Raw genomic sequence first — 16,167 nt, 5'->3', positions numbered from 1 at the left:
GGGCTAAGACCAGGTTCTGGGCAATGTGCTCTCCCTTCCCAATTCCCATGCCCTTTCCACCCTGACACTTAACTTACTCAAAGCAAAAGTGGGCTTATCTGGGGCACCGTGGTTAGACACCATCATACCTCCAGCAGCTTGGCAGTGCAGGCAGGTTTCCTGAGCCAGCAGCCTCTTCCTGTTTGGGGAACAGAAAGACAGCAAACCTGCTTGGCACACTGGCCCTGCAAAGGAAAGGCCAACAGCAAGGGCACTCAGCCCAAGAGACCAGGCTCCACCTGCATCACTGTCCTTGTCATCTTGAGAACCTGGGGAAGAACCACTCTGCTGGCAGTCCCCCACCGGGGTTACACCAAGGAGACGTCACAGGGACTCAGCAGCTGTTAAATCTGTCCTCCTGGACATGATCCACCATGGCGGCAGGAGCCGGATACAGCTGGGCACTGCTTTGTGGAATTGCATAGAGGGGGCAGCAGGCTGCCTGTGTCCTGCCAGGATGCCATGGCACTGCCAGGAAATCCTACTGCCTAGAACTGCAGGTCTGGGAAATGAAATAAAGATTTATTGCTACAAAGGCCTTTGAAAGCAATGCTGTGGCTGCGCCAATGCAGCATTTTAAAGAAAGCATTTCGGACTCTGACACCTTGTGCCTGCTTCCTTGGCCATGGGCTCCCACGGCAGGCAGGAGCAGGAGAAAACACACAACACACTCACCAGCCCTGCCTCTTCCCCCAAGCGATGAGGCTTGGGGACCTTTGAGGAACAAAAAATGAAAGCATTTTCCAATTTGTCCATAGGAAACATGCAAATACAATCTGCTGGTATCTACTAGTGCTGGTGGCCACCGCTTCAACTCCTCGCTGGGCGTTCCGTACCAAAGCACAGCTTGACGTGCAATGGTGCTGTGCTGTCACCCCAACAGCCCTGCTGACAGAAGGGGATCCTGTAAATGGGACAAGGGTGCTGCTCCGGAGCCTGCTTCTTCTCCCTCACCTTCCCCATCCCCACTAGAACGTCACCGATTTGGGCAACTTTTCCAGGGAAGGAGAGCCTGAAAGGAAACTGTTCTCTGAGTGTGATTTGGCAACCTGTGGCAGTAATTTTGGTTTGGGACTCAGCGGGGGTCGTGGGGCTTTCAGCAGTGCATTTAATGGTTTCTGGAGGCTTTTCTGGACCTCTATCTCCTCTGGATCTGCCATAAGAGGTGGTTGCGTGGAGGCTGCAGGCAGGGGATGTCCAGTCTCTGACAGAGGCAATGCCACCTGCTTTCTGTTCAAGAAGTCCTGTTCTGTCGCATGGGCCAGGTGGAGGGGAGTGGTGGTTTTGATAAGGACGTAGGGGCTGTTCCCTTCCACCACAGGGGATGGTGCCCGCTGGGTGGGGCAGCCCTCGGCCAGCCCTGCTGCCTCCGGCTCTCTGCTGGACAAGATGGGCACACTGCCCCCCGCCTGCCTGAGCACGGGCAGCGTGCCCATGGCCTCGGTGGGACTGCCCAGTCCGTTGTGCTGCAGGCTGAGGAGCTCTCCTGTGGATGCAGCTTTGGATGCCGAGCGCTTCAGGCCCGTTTTGTCTGGCAGCACCGCCCTGCAGTGCCTGTCGTCTGCCGCCTCCCCGCGCTCACTCTTGGGGGAGCCATCGCTCTGCGAGGTGAGGGAGAGCCGCCGGCAGCCGGCCGGCAGAGGATGGGGGGGTGCGTGGAGCACTGCATTTCTGCTCAGGGAAGATGCCTGTTCTCCTGCCGGCAAGGCAGCAGCATTTGGCTGCCGCACTGCATGGTCCGTAGTGGAAAGCTCAGCAGTGCTTGAGTCGGGAGGAGCCAGCCTGTTTTGGAGAGAGGAGTCTAAGGAGCTGTGCTCAGCTGGGGCATGGAGGGAGACTCCATGGTCCATCATGGTACAAGCAGGAGCAAGAACAGGCTGCTCTAGAGGCAGGACTGTGAGCGGGAGGTGTTGCTGAGCCTGCGTCTCTCTTGCCTTGAGAAAAGATGATGGCTGCCCATCCATGATGGCTTCCACCTGACCTTCCTCATCCAGTGGCTGCCGTTCAGGAGGAGGCACATTCATTGCTTCAGCTGCTTCGCTGCCCTGAAAGGTGGGAATCCTCTCTTCCACCACTGTCATTCCTTCTGGTGCACCAGGAACTCTGTGGGGATAGAGCTCCCTGTCTGGGGTGTGCTCACCCACTCGGCCATTCTGGCCATTGGCCGCTGCGTTTTCCTTTATGGCTACTGGGTTGAGGGAGAGCTCCAGGCCCAGGGGTTTCCTTGGAAACTCCTCAGGCTTTGCTGCATTGGAAGCAGAGAAAACAAAATAAAACCCAAACTGTGCATCAGTTAGTTTTTGCATGCCCTGAATGTGAGGAAGACAGATGCTTCCACCCAACAGGTGCCAGCCCTTCCAGGCTGCCCTGGCTTCCAGCCACACCAGCGGGATGCTCTGGTCCCTGTTGGGCTGCCCACCTTCCCCTCTACCCACCTGGTGGGGGCAGGTCAAATTTCATCTTGCGCAGTTCAGTCATTGACACCTGCAGCTGCTCGATGACAGCATCATCCTCGTACTGCAGGGAAGCAGCAATTTTCTCCTGCAGAAATTCACGTAAATCTTCCAGTGTCATCTTCAGCAACCGCTCTGGGGGATGGGAAAAAGGAGTAATGGCAGTGGCACAGACAAACTGCAGGGTAGCATCAGCATGGGTTACACCATGCTTTGGTTTTATCTTCGATTCTGCTGCTGTTCCCACTCCACAGTGAAACAGCCTGAACACTCTTGCCTCTCTGCCACGTTGCCACTGTTGGTCAGGGTCATCAATACATGTACATATCCACACCACCTCAGCACTAGCCCCACAATGGCAGGACAAAGGCAGGGCTGGGAGCTGTGCTGATGAGGATGCAGGTTTTGGGCCATTTCTGGAAGTTCTCACCAATGCCTCTAGGAGGAGGAAAAGCTCCATGAGACAGACCCTGAGCGTTGGGCTGAACAGCCGCCATCAGTCACCACCAGCTGCCACCACCAGCTGCCACCACCAGCCAAGGACCCCAACCTGCATCAGCTAGCAGTCAGGGATGCAGGAAGAGGTGCTGGCCCTCACCACAATTGCAGACAGGGGTGGGATTACAGGCAGGAACAGGTTGCAGGGAGGGATGCCAATCTGCACCACACATTCCTCAGAGAGGAGAGATTTCACAGCCAGACTGAAACATCTGCCTGCCTGCCATTTTCCCACTTTTTGCAGACAAATAGGATACTTCAAGATTTATTTCTGGATAGCCTGTTCTTCATTTAACTGAATAAGAGCAGAGTGGCTGTTCGCAGAAACTAGCACATGCAGTCTCATAAATCCCGCTGGCTCAAAGGTTCTCATGATGCGCTCCTGCCCCAGATGAAGGCCAAAAGAGTGACAGAGCAAGGCTATCAACTTATGGGAGTAAAGAGGTTCAAAATTACAAAGATCTCGAGGTAGAAACATCACTGCCTTCATGTTACGCAAGAAAATCAGGTTTTGATCTTTTTAGAAGTATATTAATGGATTTACTTCTCCCTCTACAGAGTTTTCAGTTGAACCACCACATAAAGCTCTGCAGATGGGTTGCTGTCTGTATTGCCCCCAAAAGCCAGTTGACAGAATATGTGGGGCACAGCACACAGGAAGAGGCAGCTGGGAGCATTTCAGGTGTGGTTTCTGTGTGCTAAACACAGCAAGTCAACCCTTGCAGCACCTCATTTCCTCCCCGGGGCATCAGCTCGGGACTGTGCCTTTTGCAGCCAGCACAGGGCACCAAGCAGGCTGGAAGTGGCTAGCAAGGCTTTCCAGGCCAGCAGCACAAGGTCCAGCATGGTGCCACCACAGCCATAGGGGTTGCAGTCAGGTGGGACCTTACTTTTGTGCAGTTTGAGGATGGTGTAAGCCATGGCTGTCAGCACTCGCTCCCCTTCCAGGATGTAGATATCCCACAGCCGCAAGGTCAGGGTGAACGGGGTCTGTTTCAAACACACAAACAAATACACAAATGGGATGATGATACAGAGGCTGCTGCCACCACTGCATCCCCTTGCACCAAAACACACAATAGGGCTAGGCTTTGCAAGTCAGGAATTCATCTAAAACACAAAAATGTTTTTTATCCTCTATGGTTTTGCCTTAAAGCTTATGAACTTGGGTGGCTGGGGAAATACTTAAAACCCATCCATGAATGCAGAAAAAGGAGAAACTTTCCTCACAAGCATGCTAGCACATGGATTACCCTACCCTGGAGGGAGCATCACCATCTTTCAGCCTTGTGAGCACAAAAAAACTGTCCATCCAGATTTCCCAGAAGGGCTATTTATGGGACAGGTCTGAAAGCCCAACAATGCCTCACTAAGCATTAAAAAATCATTTATTTGGTGTCCAAAGAAGAGGTCTTCCATACATACAGGCTTATTTCTGCCTGCTAAAACTACCTCTGCAAGAGGTTTCCATTTCCGCCCAGACCCAATCTGACAAACAAGATTGAACTGATATCCAAAGTGATGGAGCAGCCCATACCTCCAACAAAGATCTAAGGCACTTCACTGACACAGAAATTAGTATTAGTCCTACTGTGATGTTTAAGTCCAAACTCAGGATGCTGCACTTACTCTCCAGAGTCTGGCATGACTGACTATTGCAGTTCTTTTACCACATGCTAGTGCAGTTAAAGGGACTTTGCATTTCATAGAGCTTTTAGTGGCAGACTGCAAAGCAGTGAGCTCCCTCTCGAGGGGAAGGAGCTGTTTTATAGAAGATGGGGCTACAGAAAACTGAGATTGTGGTACACAGATGTCTAATCATTAACAAGTCTGGACATTGCACTCAAGTGTGCAAGCACAATGCTGACCCTAAAATTAAAGGAGTCTTAGCTCACGACTGGCAAATTAGCTCTGGACAAATCAGGGTAATTTTCTCATGCTTTCACATGTTTCCAGTCACAATCCGTTCCTTTGCCTGCAGCTGCTGTACTGCTATTTGTTGAGGTTTGTGCTCTCAGCTCTTCTTCTTCCTATCTTGTTTTCAGAGTCAAAGTGAGGTTAATTGCCTTTGCAGCAATGCCAGTAGGCAAGAGAAAGATCTCTCCCAGCTCTGAAGTTGACGCTGCTGATGCTGAGCCATCTCCCGGCGACTGCTTGTGATGAGGCAGCCGGAATTGGCTTGTCATCAGTGACATGCAGTTATTTTTAGCTTCTCTCTTATTAATTTTTTTGCCTTATGGGAGTGTGCACAATATTCCACCTTATAAAATATTAACACCTTCTTCTAAGTATGATATTTACAAAAAAACCCAGGCAGATTAACCATGCATGCAAACAGCAGAGTAGCAAAAAAACCCCACAGCATCCTCACCCGGTCAATGAAACACTGCAGGAACCACTTGGTCGTGTAAATCCCGGTAGTCATCTGCTCCTTGTCCTAGGGGAAAACAGCAAAGAGAGACAGACATTTCACCAGGCTGGTTACTGGAGGTTCAAGCAGCTCAAAAGGCTTGGGGGAGGTTGGTTGGTTTACTTATATCCCGAGGTCTGGGTGCAGTATGGGGCTGTGGTTTGTCTCCCATATCCCAACAAAGCCCCTGCTTCAAATACCAGTGTTGAAGCCCTGCTTTGGCCCTCTGCCCAAGACATTCATCAAACTTGATCCTCAATATGACCAGGCTTCAACCACAACACTGGAGAAGGATTTCTGGGAGAAGCTTTTCTGACCTAATACCTACTCCAAGGACTTACAAAAACCTTCCAGGAACCCAAACCACTCACTCCTTGCAGGCCACCATTTTTGTTTCCATTGCAATTCCCATGTGAGCCTCTCAGAGCACAGTCAAGCCACCTTTGGAAACACCACCTTGTTTGCATGGCATGGCTGCTGCAGGAGCAGGACAGCCTGACAGGCTAAGGAAAACTCTTAAAAACCTCACCATTATCACCTCGGTCTAACACTTCTCCCTCTGTGCCCAGTGCTGGAATGCACAGAGCTCTGCATGTGTGCAAAGCTGACATGACCTCTGCTGCAAAGCCAAAAAAGCAGTGGGGATGGGAAGAGAAAGAAGCCCATGGCATCAGTGGCCACCTCTGGCCTTTGCTTTTGGCTGGTGCTGCACACCTGCAAGCCTGGAAAGCCTTTGGGAGCAGAAGGAATGAGCAGCTTTCAGAGTTATTCCCATCCCCTCCCCTGCCCATGACTATAATTAAGTGAAAACCTAACATGGCTCTGTCTCACTTTTACAGCCAAGACTGGATCATTTGCAGCATGAAGCAAGAGCTGTTGCAGATGATGGTAATACAACACCTTTTTCTGGAGATGGGGGCAACCAAGCCCCTGGAGAGCATAAGAAACTTTAGGAGTCTGGCCACTGGACACCAACTGTATATACTAAATGCAAGGGAGGGCAAGACAAAAAAGATGAACAGGTGCTGCAAAACAGTGGCCTGGACATTAGACTGCAGTTGGTGCATCCTGCAGATGCTCCTGCAGCCATCAAATGAGCCTGTACCATCTGCTAGAGAGAAAAGCAACTGGACATGCCCAAGCAACAAAACACACAGAAAATCTTACATGCCTTCTGTCTTTAAACAACAGCAAAGCACTTGGAGCTAATAATTACTGAAATAAGTCTCCAGACAGACCAGCATCAGCCTTTGGACTCTGCAGCTGGTGTAAGGACACAGCCCAGCCTCACTGCACTGTACGCAACAGTTGCTCCTGCTGCAGGCTCTGTAAACCTTCCTGCCTGGCTCTCCTAGGGAAGCCTTTAAATTTTATCAGTCCCTTCACTAATGATGACCAGCAAACAAACGATTACCATTCGCCTCCGCAAGATTTGGGCAACCCATTTAATAAATACCTGCCTCTGCAGCTGAAGCAGTCCTACATGGTTAGAAATACATTCAGCTGTGCATCTGTTTGGTGGAACATTGTATTAGCTGCTTTATCATTAAAACATGGCAATAATATAAGGAAGACTAATAGTAAAGAGATACTACCATGTGCTTTTTCAGTTTGGGAAACAGTTTGTTTAAAATCTGCTCGTGGTGGGCTTGAAACCTCTGCAGCTTCGGGAACCCAGGAATGAAAAAACCTTAACAAAAAAAGAGAAGAGAAATAAAAAACAATCAGAAAAGCTCTGGAGCAGTGATGGGGATAGCCTGATTTTCTAGAAACTCATCTCTTGCATTGCCTATTGAATTTGGCTGAATCACAGGGTGCCCAGCTACCTCCTTTCACCTTCCTTTCCAGAGCCCACTCTTCACCCCATCTACATGGGCAATGGGACCCTCAGACCAAGGCCAGCTGGTCCTTCCCACCCAGCCCTACACAGCAGGCCCACACAGCTCCCCCCACTGACTACCTGAGACTGGGCTTGGCCAAGAGCTCTCTGAGCACACCTCAGTGCTTACCAAAGTTCAGAGAAAAGCTGAATATGTTTGAACATCACAAGCTTCTGCATTGCCCTGTAATCTAGTGGGACACACAAGACTGTCCAAAGTTATCAAGCCGTAAGGTTTAGCCCTCTGCCCATAAAATAACCTTCTGTGCATAGATTACTGCTAACCACAAGTAAGATGAAAGGATCTTTAATGTGTTTGAAGTAAAATAATACAGCACACATTTAGTGGAATTACATCCACATTTAGTGGATACTCTTGGATGTACTTCTGTGAGACTTCCTATAAACTCATAACCTTGAATTAATTGATTGCCAAGGGCAAGGTACCCTGGAGGGAGAATAGCACTTATGTGAAAGTGTTAATTACTGAGCACTAAAGCTCAGTGTGGATAAAACTTGTTTTTTGATAAGAACTTGTCTGCCTCCAAGAGTGAAGTTCAGCTCCCTAGTCAGGCTGTGCCTACAGTTAAGCCTCACCCACTTTAATTAAACAAGTATGTGAGGAGAAACAAAGCTCTACCGACCAACTTCAACAATCTTCCCTCCCCTTGCCAGACACCCCCTCCCCCAGCCCAGCCTTACCGTGCATGGCGTGGCGCTGGTTGGTGAGCAGCTGTGCCAGTGCCCAAAATGCATCCTCTTCGTTCAAGTACATCAGGAGGATGGCTGCAATCTGGCTCATCCCTTGACAGTAGCTCACTTCCTGCAATAGTCAAAAGCCTACCATAATGCCTGTACTTCCCTCTCCTCTTCCAAGGTCTGTCCCATTCCAAAGCCTTTACCGTTTATGTCCAAATTCACAGCTCCCATATGTCTACAGCATCTACCATGTCACTGACTCAGAGAGTAGTTTGGGTTGGAAAAGAACTTTTGAAAATCATCTCATCCAACCCTGCTGCCGTGGGCAGGGACAACTTCCACCAGACCAAGTTGCTCAAAGCCCCATCCAAACAGACTTTGAATGCTTCCAGCATAGGGCACCCCCAACTTCTCTGAGCAATTATTTCCATGCCTCACCACACTCGCTGTAAAAAATGTCTTCCTTATGTCCAATCTATCTTTGGGATGACAAACAGCATGTGGCTCTGGTGCTGTTTTGGATTCCTTCAGCCATATGAGCACTGAAGTAATTAAACAATAAATAAATCTGGTAAGCATTCATATGGCATGAGGGAGGCTCCTTAACTAACCCCCTGAGCATCTTCTGGGACAACTGTCACCTCCTGGAGCTGGAGGCAGCAGGTTCAGCTGCTAATTCAGGCTTATTCTGCCTGTGTCCTTCAGCTAAAAATGACTGGTTTGCTGTAGTAAATCAGTGTTTTCAACAAGGATGCCATTTGGTGTAAGACAACAAGTCAGAAACGTGACAGACTGCCAGAAGACTAGTGTTGTTGGAAAGCCAAAGGGCAATCCTTGTTCTTTGCTGACACTCGCCCAAACTGAATCTGCCAGATGTCATTTACCAGGTGACAAAATGAACAAGGTAATGAAATAACTGTGCAAAGACTCTTGTGCTGCCTGAGAGTCTTGCAGCTCTCTGTACAAGCCAGTATTAGGACTTAAAATTGGAATTACCACTAGCTAAATATTTGTGTATTTATTATACACATATATACACACACACACAAAACTATATATGTCTGCACAAATATACATATATATATATATATAGAAAGGTTTTTTAAAATCTTTATGCACATAGATATGTAAAGCTCAACATTACTCACGTTAGCTGGTCTAACTACTTACAGTGTTATAAACAGAGTATGCTGACAGGACATGGAAGAGTGCCTGTTGCCTGGGGAGAAAGAAGGATATTAAAACACCTGAGCATGAGGTCTCCATCTTTGTGAGCACACCAATGCATACACACAGAAAGCAAAGACTCTGAAAACATCCAGCCAGCTGGCACTTTAGCCTTTTGCAAGGAGCAGGGCTCACAGAACTGGAAAGCACCTTCTTCCAGAGACTGTGTAGGGAAGCCAGGTGTGACTAATCCAAGTGACAAAGCCACTTTGTCAAACCTCTCCAAACCCTTCTGTTGTGGAGGCCCCATTCCTCCCAGATCCTGATGGGCCCACCCCATCATCCTAGCCATCCCAAACCAAGACCTCTGCAACTGACACCCCTGGGAAACAAGACACTGCAACAGGCTGATGCTTGGCTCAAGAACTGGAGCCCCACATCTGTGGATGGTACTGTGGGATGATAGTTTGAGAACCAGGCAGAGGTGGCTTTTCTCTCCTGTGAGCCACTCTTAGCCAGGGTGCTGGTGGCCACCCTACCCAGCTCATCCTCCACATATCCACTGGCACTGCTCATATAGCCACAGAAGCCTTCCATACTCACTTCACTCCGTAGCGATCCCGGAACATGATGTGGTTTCGGAAGGTGCGGTTAACATCCAAATCGATCTGCTTGATTTCTGATGAAAAGCTCTTTGCTTGTTCTTTCATTTGCTGGAAGGGACAGGGGGAGACAAGAGGCAGCAATCAGACAGCATCTCAGCCCACCCTTCTCTCCACACAGTGAGAAGGCAGCATTCCTACAGCAGGAGTGGCAGCTGGAGAGCTGCACAGAGCTCCCCAGAGCAGGGGACACTGATGTCTTGCAGTGAGCAATGAACTGCAGTCCAGAGATGAGTCCCTGACCCCTTGTCTGTGCCACTGGCCCAGGGAGAAGAGGATGACCTCACACACCTGCTTAGAAGACAGCAGCAGCTGCCAACCCAGCCTTCACCCATCTTCCAATGCAGATAATGATTTTTCAGAATCTAAAACCTTTACAATTCAATTCCACTCTGATTTGTTTTGATTTCTTTGCCTGCCTGGCTGTCATAAAGTATCAAAAGCTCTATTGGTGCTTAAGGAATAATACATCTCCTTAAGGAACCAATACACAGATGTACGCACCAGGTCCCCGAGCTTTTCAGAGACTCAGTCATAATAAAGTCCAAACTGTTACAACAGACTCTGTGAAGTGATCTCCAAGTACTACTTTCCCTGAAGAAGAGCATCATCTTAGGTTTAAGGAATTTCCACTTGAAAAGCAGTCCTGGAATATTCCCTTGGACTGATACAAATTTTAAGAAACTGTCAGAGTCCAGAACAGAAGCTAAACTCAAAGCTAAGAATCCCCATGTTGCCCCCAGGCTGGCAAATCATTTAAGGCAGCATCACACAGAGAAATAACTGAAGTCCACTGCAAAAAAATAGAAATTTAAATGAAAGTTTAGGACCACCTCAACCAACTGTGCCCCCAGAGCCCCAAGCTGAAGATGCTCCGTGGACAATCCCACTGCAGTCCCATTTGCAACCCATTGTTCAGCTCTGTACTGCAGGCAAGGACCATTATGCTATAGCTAAGCACCTCATCTCACAGCCTTTAGATACCAGCAGTGATCATGCCCTCCTCTTTCAATGTCTCCAGGGTTAATTGCATGAAGAAAATACATTTTGGGACTGTCTTCAGACACACTAAGGTTCACCAGCAGGTTAGAGGCAGCACAGATGAGCAGCAAGCCCAACTTGCCTTGAGCCCAGGGTCAGGACCCCTTCTGGCTCACACAGGAGACAGAAAATAGAACATCTGCACAGATACTTATCATCTGCTCCAGCAGATGCCATCCTGTGAATGCCTGTCAGCCTGATACCAGGCGCCTCCAGGCTGCTGTTGACCTCCCAAGGTGGCCACATCAGCTCTGGGGAACATCAGAAGGTCATCAGCCCCCACATGTCCAGCACAGCCAACACTTAGGACAATCACAGTATCCTGGAAATATTAACACCAGCCTTGAAAGCAGCTGTATGGAGGAGCAACAATACAGGGGCTATTGTGAATTATTGCCTGTGCAGGACAAGTGAGGATAAAAGTGATGATGGAATGAAGATCTGATGAACAACATAATTTCCCTGCTGTAAATACTGTGGTCTCTGTATCCTGTGGCTTCTCACCCTCTAAAAAGCAGGCAGACTACCTGAGAGATGACTATTCATGCACACTGGGTCACTTCAGTTCAAATTTTCCTGCTAAAGGCCCTCTTGTTTTCTCTGCCAGAACAACACAGAAATCTCCCAAAGACTGTAAATACCCTGCTTTGGGTATTTTAAAAATCATTGCATGTGACTAGTAGGCAGGTAGCACTTTGTCCCCTCCATGCACCCAGGAGGCTTTATTAATTGTGACACATTAGAAAAGAAACATAGGATGGGTTATTCTCCTTTTCTCCATTGTGTAAGTAACCTGGGGGCTCTACAGATGCTCTGTGGAGCTCATTAGTGTTGTGAGCCCTGCAAGCTGGTGGCAGAGCAGAGGCTGGAAAACTGAAGTCCCATCTCAAAGACCTTGTACAAGGCAGTGGGTAAAAGCCAGGACATCTCTGCTCTGCTCCATGGCCAGTGTGTTTCTCTTCCCGCCTTCTCAACCTCCCCTCAAGCCCTCTGGCTGCAGCTAACAAACCCCAGGGAGGCAGAGCATCACACCTACATCAAAAGCACATGTGGTATGTCCCATGGTAGCCTTTGGGCTTTTGTACCATGAGTCACGCCCCAGGGAGAAATAGGATGGCCTTGGAACCAGTCCCTCTACGACACAAGTCTGAGACTTAGTCCCTTCTTGAAAGCAAAACCCCTCACCCAGGACCTGCACCGAGCCTCTCCTGGAGAAAATTACGGGAGAGCTAATTACTGGCGGCAGGTGGCACCAAAGAAGAGGTAGATTAAGATGAGCTTGTAGAGGGCTTGCATCCAGCAAAGCCTATTAGCCCTGAAGCTCCTGTTTATCGCAGACCCCTCTGGAGCACAGATAAACTCCTTGTGACTTTCATTTGTTTGGATTGCTTCCCTGCCTGTGCAGCACAGCTTTGAGGGAGGGAGCACAATTTTAATCTGCGTGCTGGGAGAGCTTCCTTATCTGTGCTTACTGTGGTGAGCCCAGCCTGCCATCCCCCAGCCCCTGCGTGTGCCTCCATCCCTGCGGCACCTCGCCAGTAACATCCACGCTTGACTAACTATAATGAGTGTTAGCATCATCCTGCTTAATAGGCAGGGATTTTTAGAAACACCTGTTGGAAGCAGCACTCAACCTCTTGCCTCTGAAAAATAATTGTCTCCACAACACCCTGATCCTCACCCTGGTACATGATGCAAGCTAAATCATAACACAAGCTTGCAAAATAAGTTAATTACCCACCAAGGGCTTCTATATACTGCCTACGGAAAGCTTCCCCTCACTCTTCCCTGCATCTTTCCCTAAAGATGCAGTAACACTGACTGCAACTTTGCTCCCAGCTTCCAGCAGAATAAAAGGAAGGAGCATATTAATGAAATCAGTCAATTAACATGCTAAAAGACCCCAGCTTAATATACACCTATGGAAAAAGAGTTGATACCCTTTGCATTTTCAGTCCCCACCCAAACAGCTCCATCAACCAATCTGACCTCCCCATCACTTTGCTTCTATTGTCTTTGCCAGGAAGAGCCCATACCTCATATTTTCCCTCGTTCTCTTTCTTCATCTTCTCAACATCCAGCAGTAGTGACCAAACCTGGCCTCGCACCTGAAGCGGGATCCCTTTGTACACACGCCGGCACATCTGTAGGGAGGAAAACACGTGCAAGGTTAGCTGGGTCCTGCTGGTGGCAGAACAGATTTTCTCCATGGTTTGTTGCTGCAGATCCTCAGTCATCTGAGCAGGCACCCCAAGTGATCACTTCCTCTGCCTGCACTGGCACAGAGAAGGCATCTCCAATCTGATGGATTAGATAAGTACCTGCATCCATCAAAGACAACTCCTCAGTCAAAAATCATAGAACCACAGAATCGTAGATCAGTTCAGTTGAAAGAGACCTTACAGATTGTCTAGTTCAAACACCCTTGCCATAGGCAGGGACACCTTCTGCTACACCAGGTTGCTCACAGTCCCATCCAACCTGGCCTTGAACATTTCCAGGGATGGGACATCCATGATTTCTCTGGGCAACCCGTGCCAGTGCCTCACCACCCTCACAGTAAAGAATTTCTTCCTAACATCTAACCTAAACCTGCCCTCTTTTAGTTTAAAACCATTCTTGTCCTATCACTATCTGCCTGTGTAAAAAGTCACTCTCCCTCATTTTTATTAGCCCCCTTTAAGTACTGGAACACCACACTTGTCAATGTCTCGTCAGAGCCTTCTCTTCTTCAGGCTGAACAACCTCAGCTATCTCAACCTGTATTCATAGGAGAGGTCTTCATTAACTTCATCTCACAGATGCCTCTTCCCTTTTCTTACCATAAAGACCCCGTTAAATTTCAATGGAAAACAGAAGAAAAAAAAAAGAGCTTTTGTTCCATTGCTGACTTCTTCCACTAAAAGGAAAAGCTTCATAAGAAAGAAAAAAGGTCCGTTTCTGGCCATTTTCCTTCCTTTCATTCATCCCACTTGTAAAATGCCTTGCAGCTGCACTATGAAACCAACTGCAGCACCCCTCCAGGTTCCTGGGGCCCTTTGGTACACAGAAGGACCTGTGGCACATACCCAAACTCCAGCTGTGGAGGGTATTTATGTTGTCTCATGGTGCTCCCTTAAAACCAGGCAATTGCTTGGGAAGAGACAGAGGCGCCAGATTTCCAGTCATGGGAATGAACTCGGAGCTGAGAAGGGCAGTGCCCAACCAGGCAATCAACCAGAGCTACTGTCACTGCGTGGTACAAATACATACCACCACCTTCAAAATCCCTCTTCTTTTTCCCTAGTGTGTTCTGCTTCATGCAATCCAAGCTGATGTAAGAGAAGGACTGCAATCCACAGGGAAGCACAAGATCCTAACAGAAGGTTTTCTGGACGTGGGCCTGCCGCATTGCATTTGCATCTCTTACACCAAGCTGAACACCTGCTCCTGTTGCCTTTCATTTCAGACCCCCCTCGCACCACCAGCTTTTTTATTGCCAACTTCACTTTTCAACATCAGCCTCTCACAAGAATATAGAGACCTTAACCATGGCACTGTGCTGGCTCACGGCCTCCATGAGCACAGACCCCCACTGCTTATTTTGTTACTGTCTTCATGGTAGCACTGTACCTACCGAGTGCAAAACCCAGGAACAGCAGCCCTTATCCCAAAGAGTTACAAGGCCAGGAGGTAAGACAGGAGGTGGGCTTCAAGCAGATAGGCATGGGGACAGCAAAGAACTAACACCACTATCCCAGTCAAAATAAGTACATAAAATAGCTCTGTAGTAAATTCCAAGATCACCATGTAGGACCAGGAGAACCAGATGTGTGTGAGAATGCTTTCCCCCTCCATTATGATAAATATTTCAGTATTTATGCTGACAAAGAAAGTGTCAGTGTAATGTATCCTGATCCTGAAAGTGTAATGGACATTCAACATTTAAAACCCCACCCTTAGAACTTCCCAAATGCTTGCTCTGTCCCAAGTGCTCCTTAGCACCAACCATGAAGGTCCAGTGCATAGCCAGGACCAAATCCTAGAGAAATCCTTTACCAGATCCTGCCCTTCCCTCTGTATGCACCAAATAAGAGCTGCCCCCTAAAAAGCAACCTCACTAGTATGACAGCCCATGGAAGACCACCATCCTGTTGAAGAGCATCCTGCATTTTAAGTGGTACATCAGTAATTCACCGTCTGTACACCCAAAGGAGTCACTTCTGCTCATCCAAGCTCACATGAGGAGGTGCTTCTAAGGACAAGAAACCTTCAGGCCATGTGGGAAAGCTTCACCCTCCCCAGCTGGAAGACCCATTTCCTGAGAGTCATTAAATCAGGATGAAAGAAGAGCAAAGCATTAAGAGACACAAAGCAACAGGATTAGATGAACCACATCCCCAAGGTAGTAGAAGCCCACAAAAGCCTGGCTCCTGCAAGCACTCATGCCTCTATGAAGCAAAAGCTGAGGCAGGATCAAAAAACTGGAGTACGTACCAATTCTGATAAAAACACTGATTCAGAAAAGATTGCTTATTTCCAATGGATTAAGAGAGACTGACTGACAGCTGCCAAGGCATATGATGATACTCAGGTCCATGGGAAGAAAATAATTTTGTTTTGAATTTCCAGAGCTAGTATTGTTGTACTTTAATGACTGCAACCCTCAGTGGCATATAGTAAATGCCTCTAATGATTTTCTTTGCGCAGCTGTGAAAGGAACAGACAAGTAACAAAACATACTGAGATGGAACTGAACTGAAATGCTTTCCTGTTATTTATCCAAGGGCTTTCCTCCTCCCACCACCTCCAGACATGAAAGTGATAAAACCTCAGAGTTGTGAGTCACCCAGAAAAAAATGAGCAACTTTTCTTCATCATGAAGGAAAATAGGGATGTTACCATTACAAGTGGTATTTACACTAGGATGAAGTGACAGAGGTAAGGTAGCACGTGATAACGCCTGTTCCATGTGACAATCAAAAACCCTCAAGGTCACTCTCTTCTGTCTCTTACAGACTGCTCAGCCCTTACAGATGGGAAGACAGCACCCACATCATGTCCCATGCAGACTGACAGACAATGCACACCATTCCACTTCACAAAGGGAGATGCTGGTGATCAAAGCAATGGTTCAAGACACTGTAGAAAGGCTGTGTCAGCCAAGGACTGAAACCAGAGTGTCTACAACTTGCTCCAGGTTTTGCCATAGGATCATCTTCCATGTCCAGGCTTTAACATAGAAAGCTCATGGCACAGAGGCCATTATCACCCCATTCCTCTCTCTTCCCTCCCCACGTATTTTTTTTTCTGGTAGATGGGATGGGGAAGACTATGGAG

At 48.2% G+C, this 16,167-nt stretch overlaps 1 protein-coding gene across 7 annotated transcripts in view; it reads right to left on the bottom strand.

Annotated features, from left to right (window-relative positions):
• Positions 1–540: 540 nt before the first annotated feature.
• Positions 541–16,167, bottom strand: part of LOC146436495 (uncharacterized) — a 74,406-nt gene continuing 58,779 nt past the window's right edge. For all 7 annotated transcript variants that reach the window (XM_085062730.1, XM_085062731.1, XM_085062733.1 and 4 more), the window contains 9 exons: positions 12,885–12,992; positions 9,749–9,858; positions 9,149–9,197; positions 7,982–8,102; positions 6,996–7,090; positions 5,362–5,427; positions 3,881–3,980; positions 2,475–2,627; positions 541–2,284 (listed from right to left, as the gene is read on the bottom strand). In XM_085062730.1, the coding sequence (XP_084918856.1) occupies positions 1,008–2,284; positions 2,475–2,627; positions 3,881–3,980; positions 5,362–5,427; positions 6,996–7,090; positions 7,982–8,102; positions 9,149–9,197; positions 9,749–9,858; positions 12,885–12,992 (2,079 nt within the window). In that variant the 3' untranslated portion in view covers positions 541–1,007. The remainder of the gene's footprint in view (positions 2,285–2,474; positions 2,628–3,880; positions 3,981–5,361; positions 5,428–6,995; positions 7,091–7,981; positions 8,103–9,148; positions 9,198–9,748; positions 9,859–12,884; positions 12,993–16,167) is intronic.

Source organism: Lichenostomus cassidix, chromosome 5 (genome assembly GCF_008360975.1).
Source record: "Lichenostomus cassidix isolate B80296 chromosome 5, HeHo_3.0, whole genome shotgun sequence".
NCBI classification, from domain to species: domain Eukaryota; kingdom Metazoa; phylum Chordata; class Aves; order Passeriformes; family Meliphagidae; genus Lichenostomus; species Lichenostomus cassidix.
This window is presented reverse-complemented; position numbering and strand designations above follow the sequence as displayed.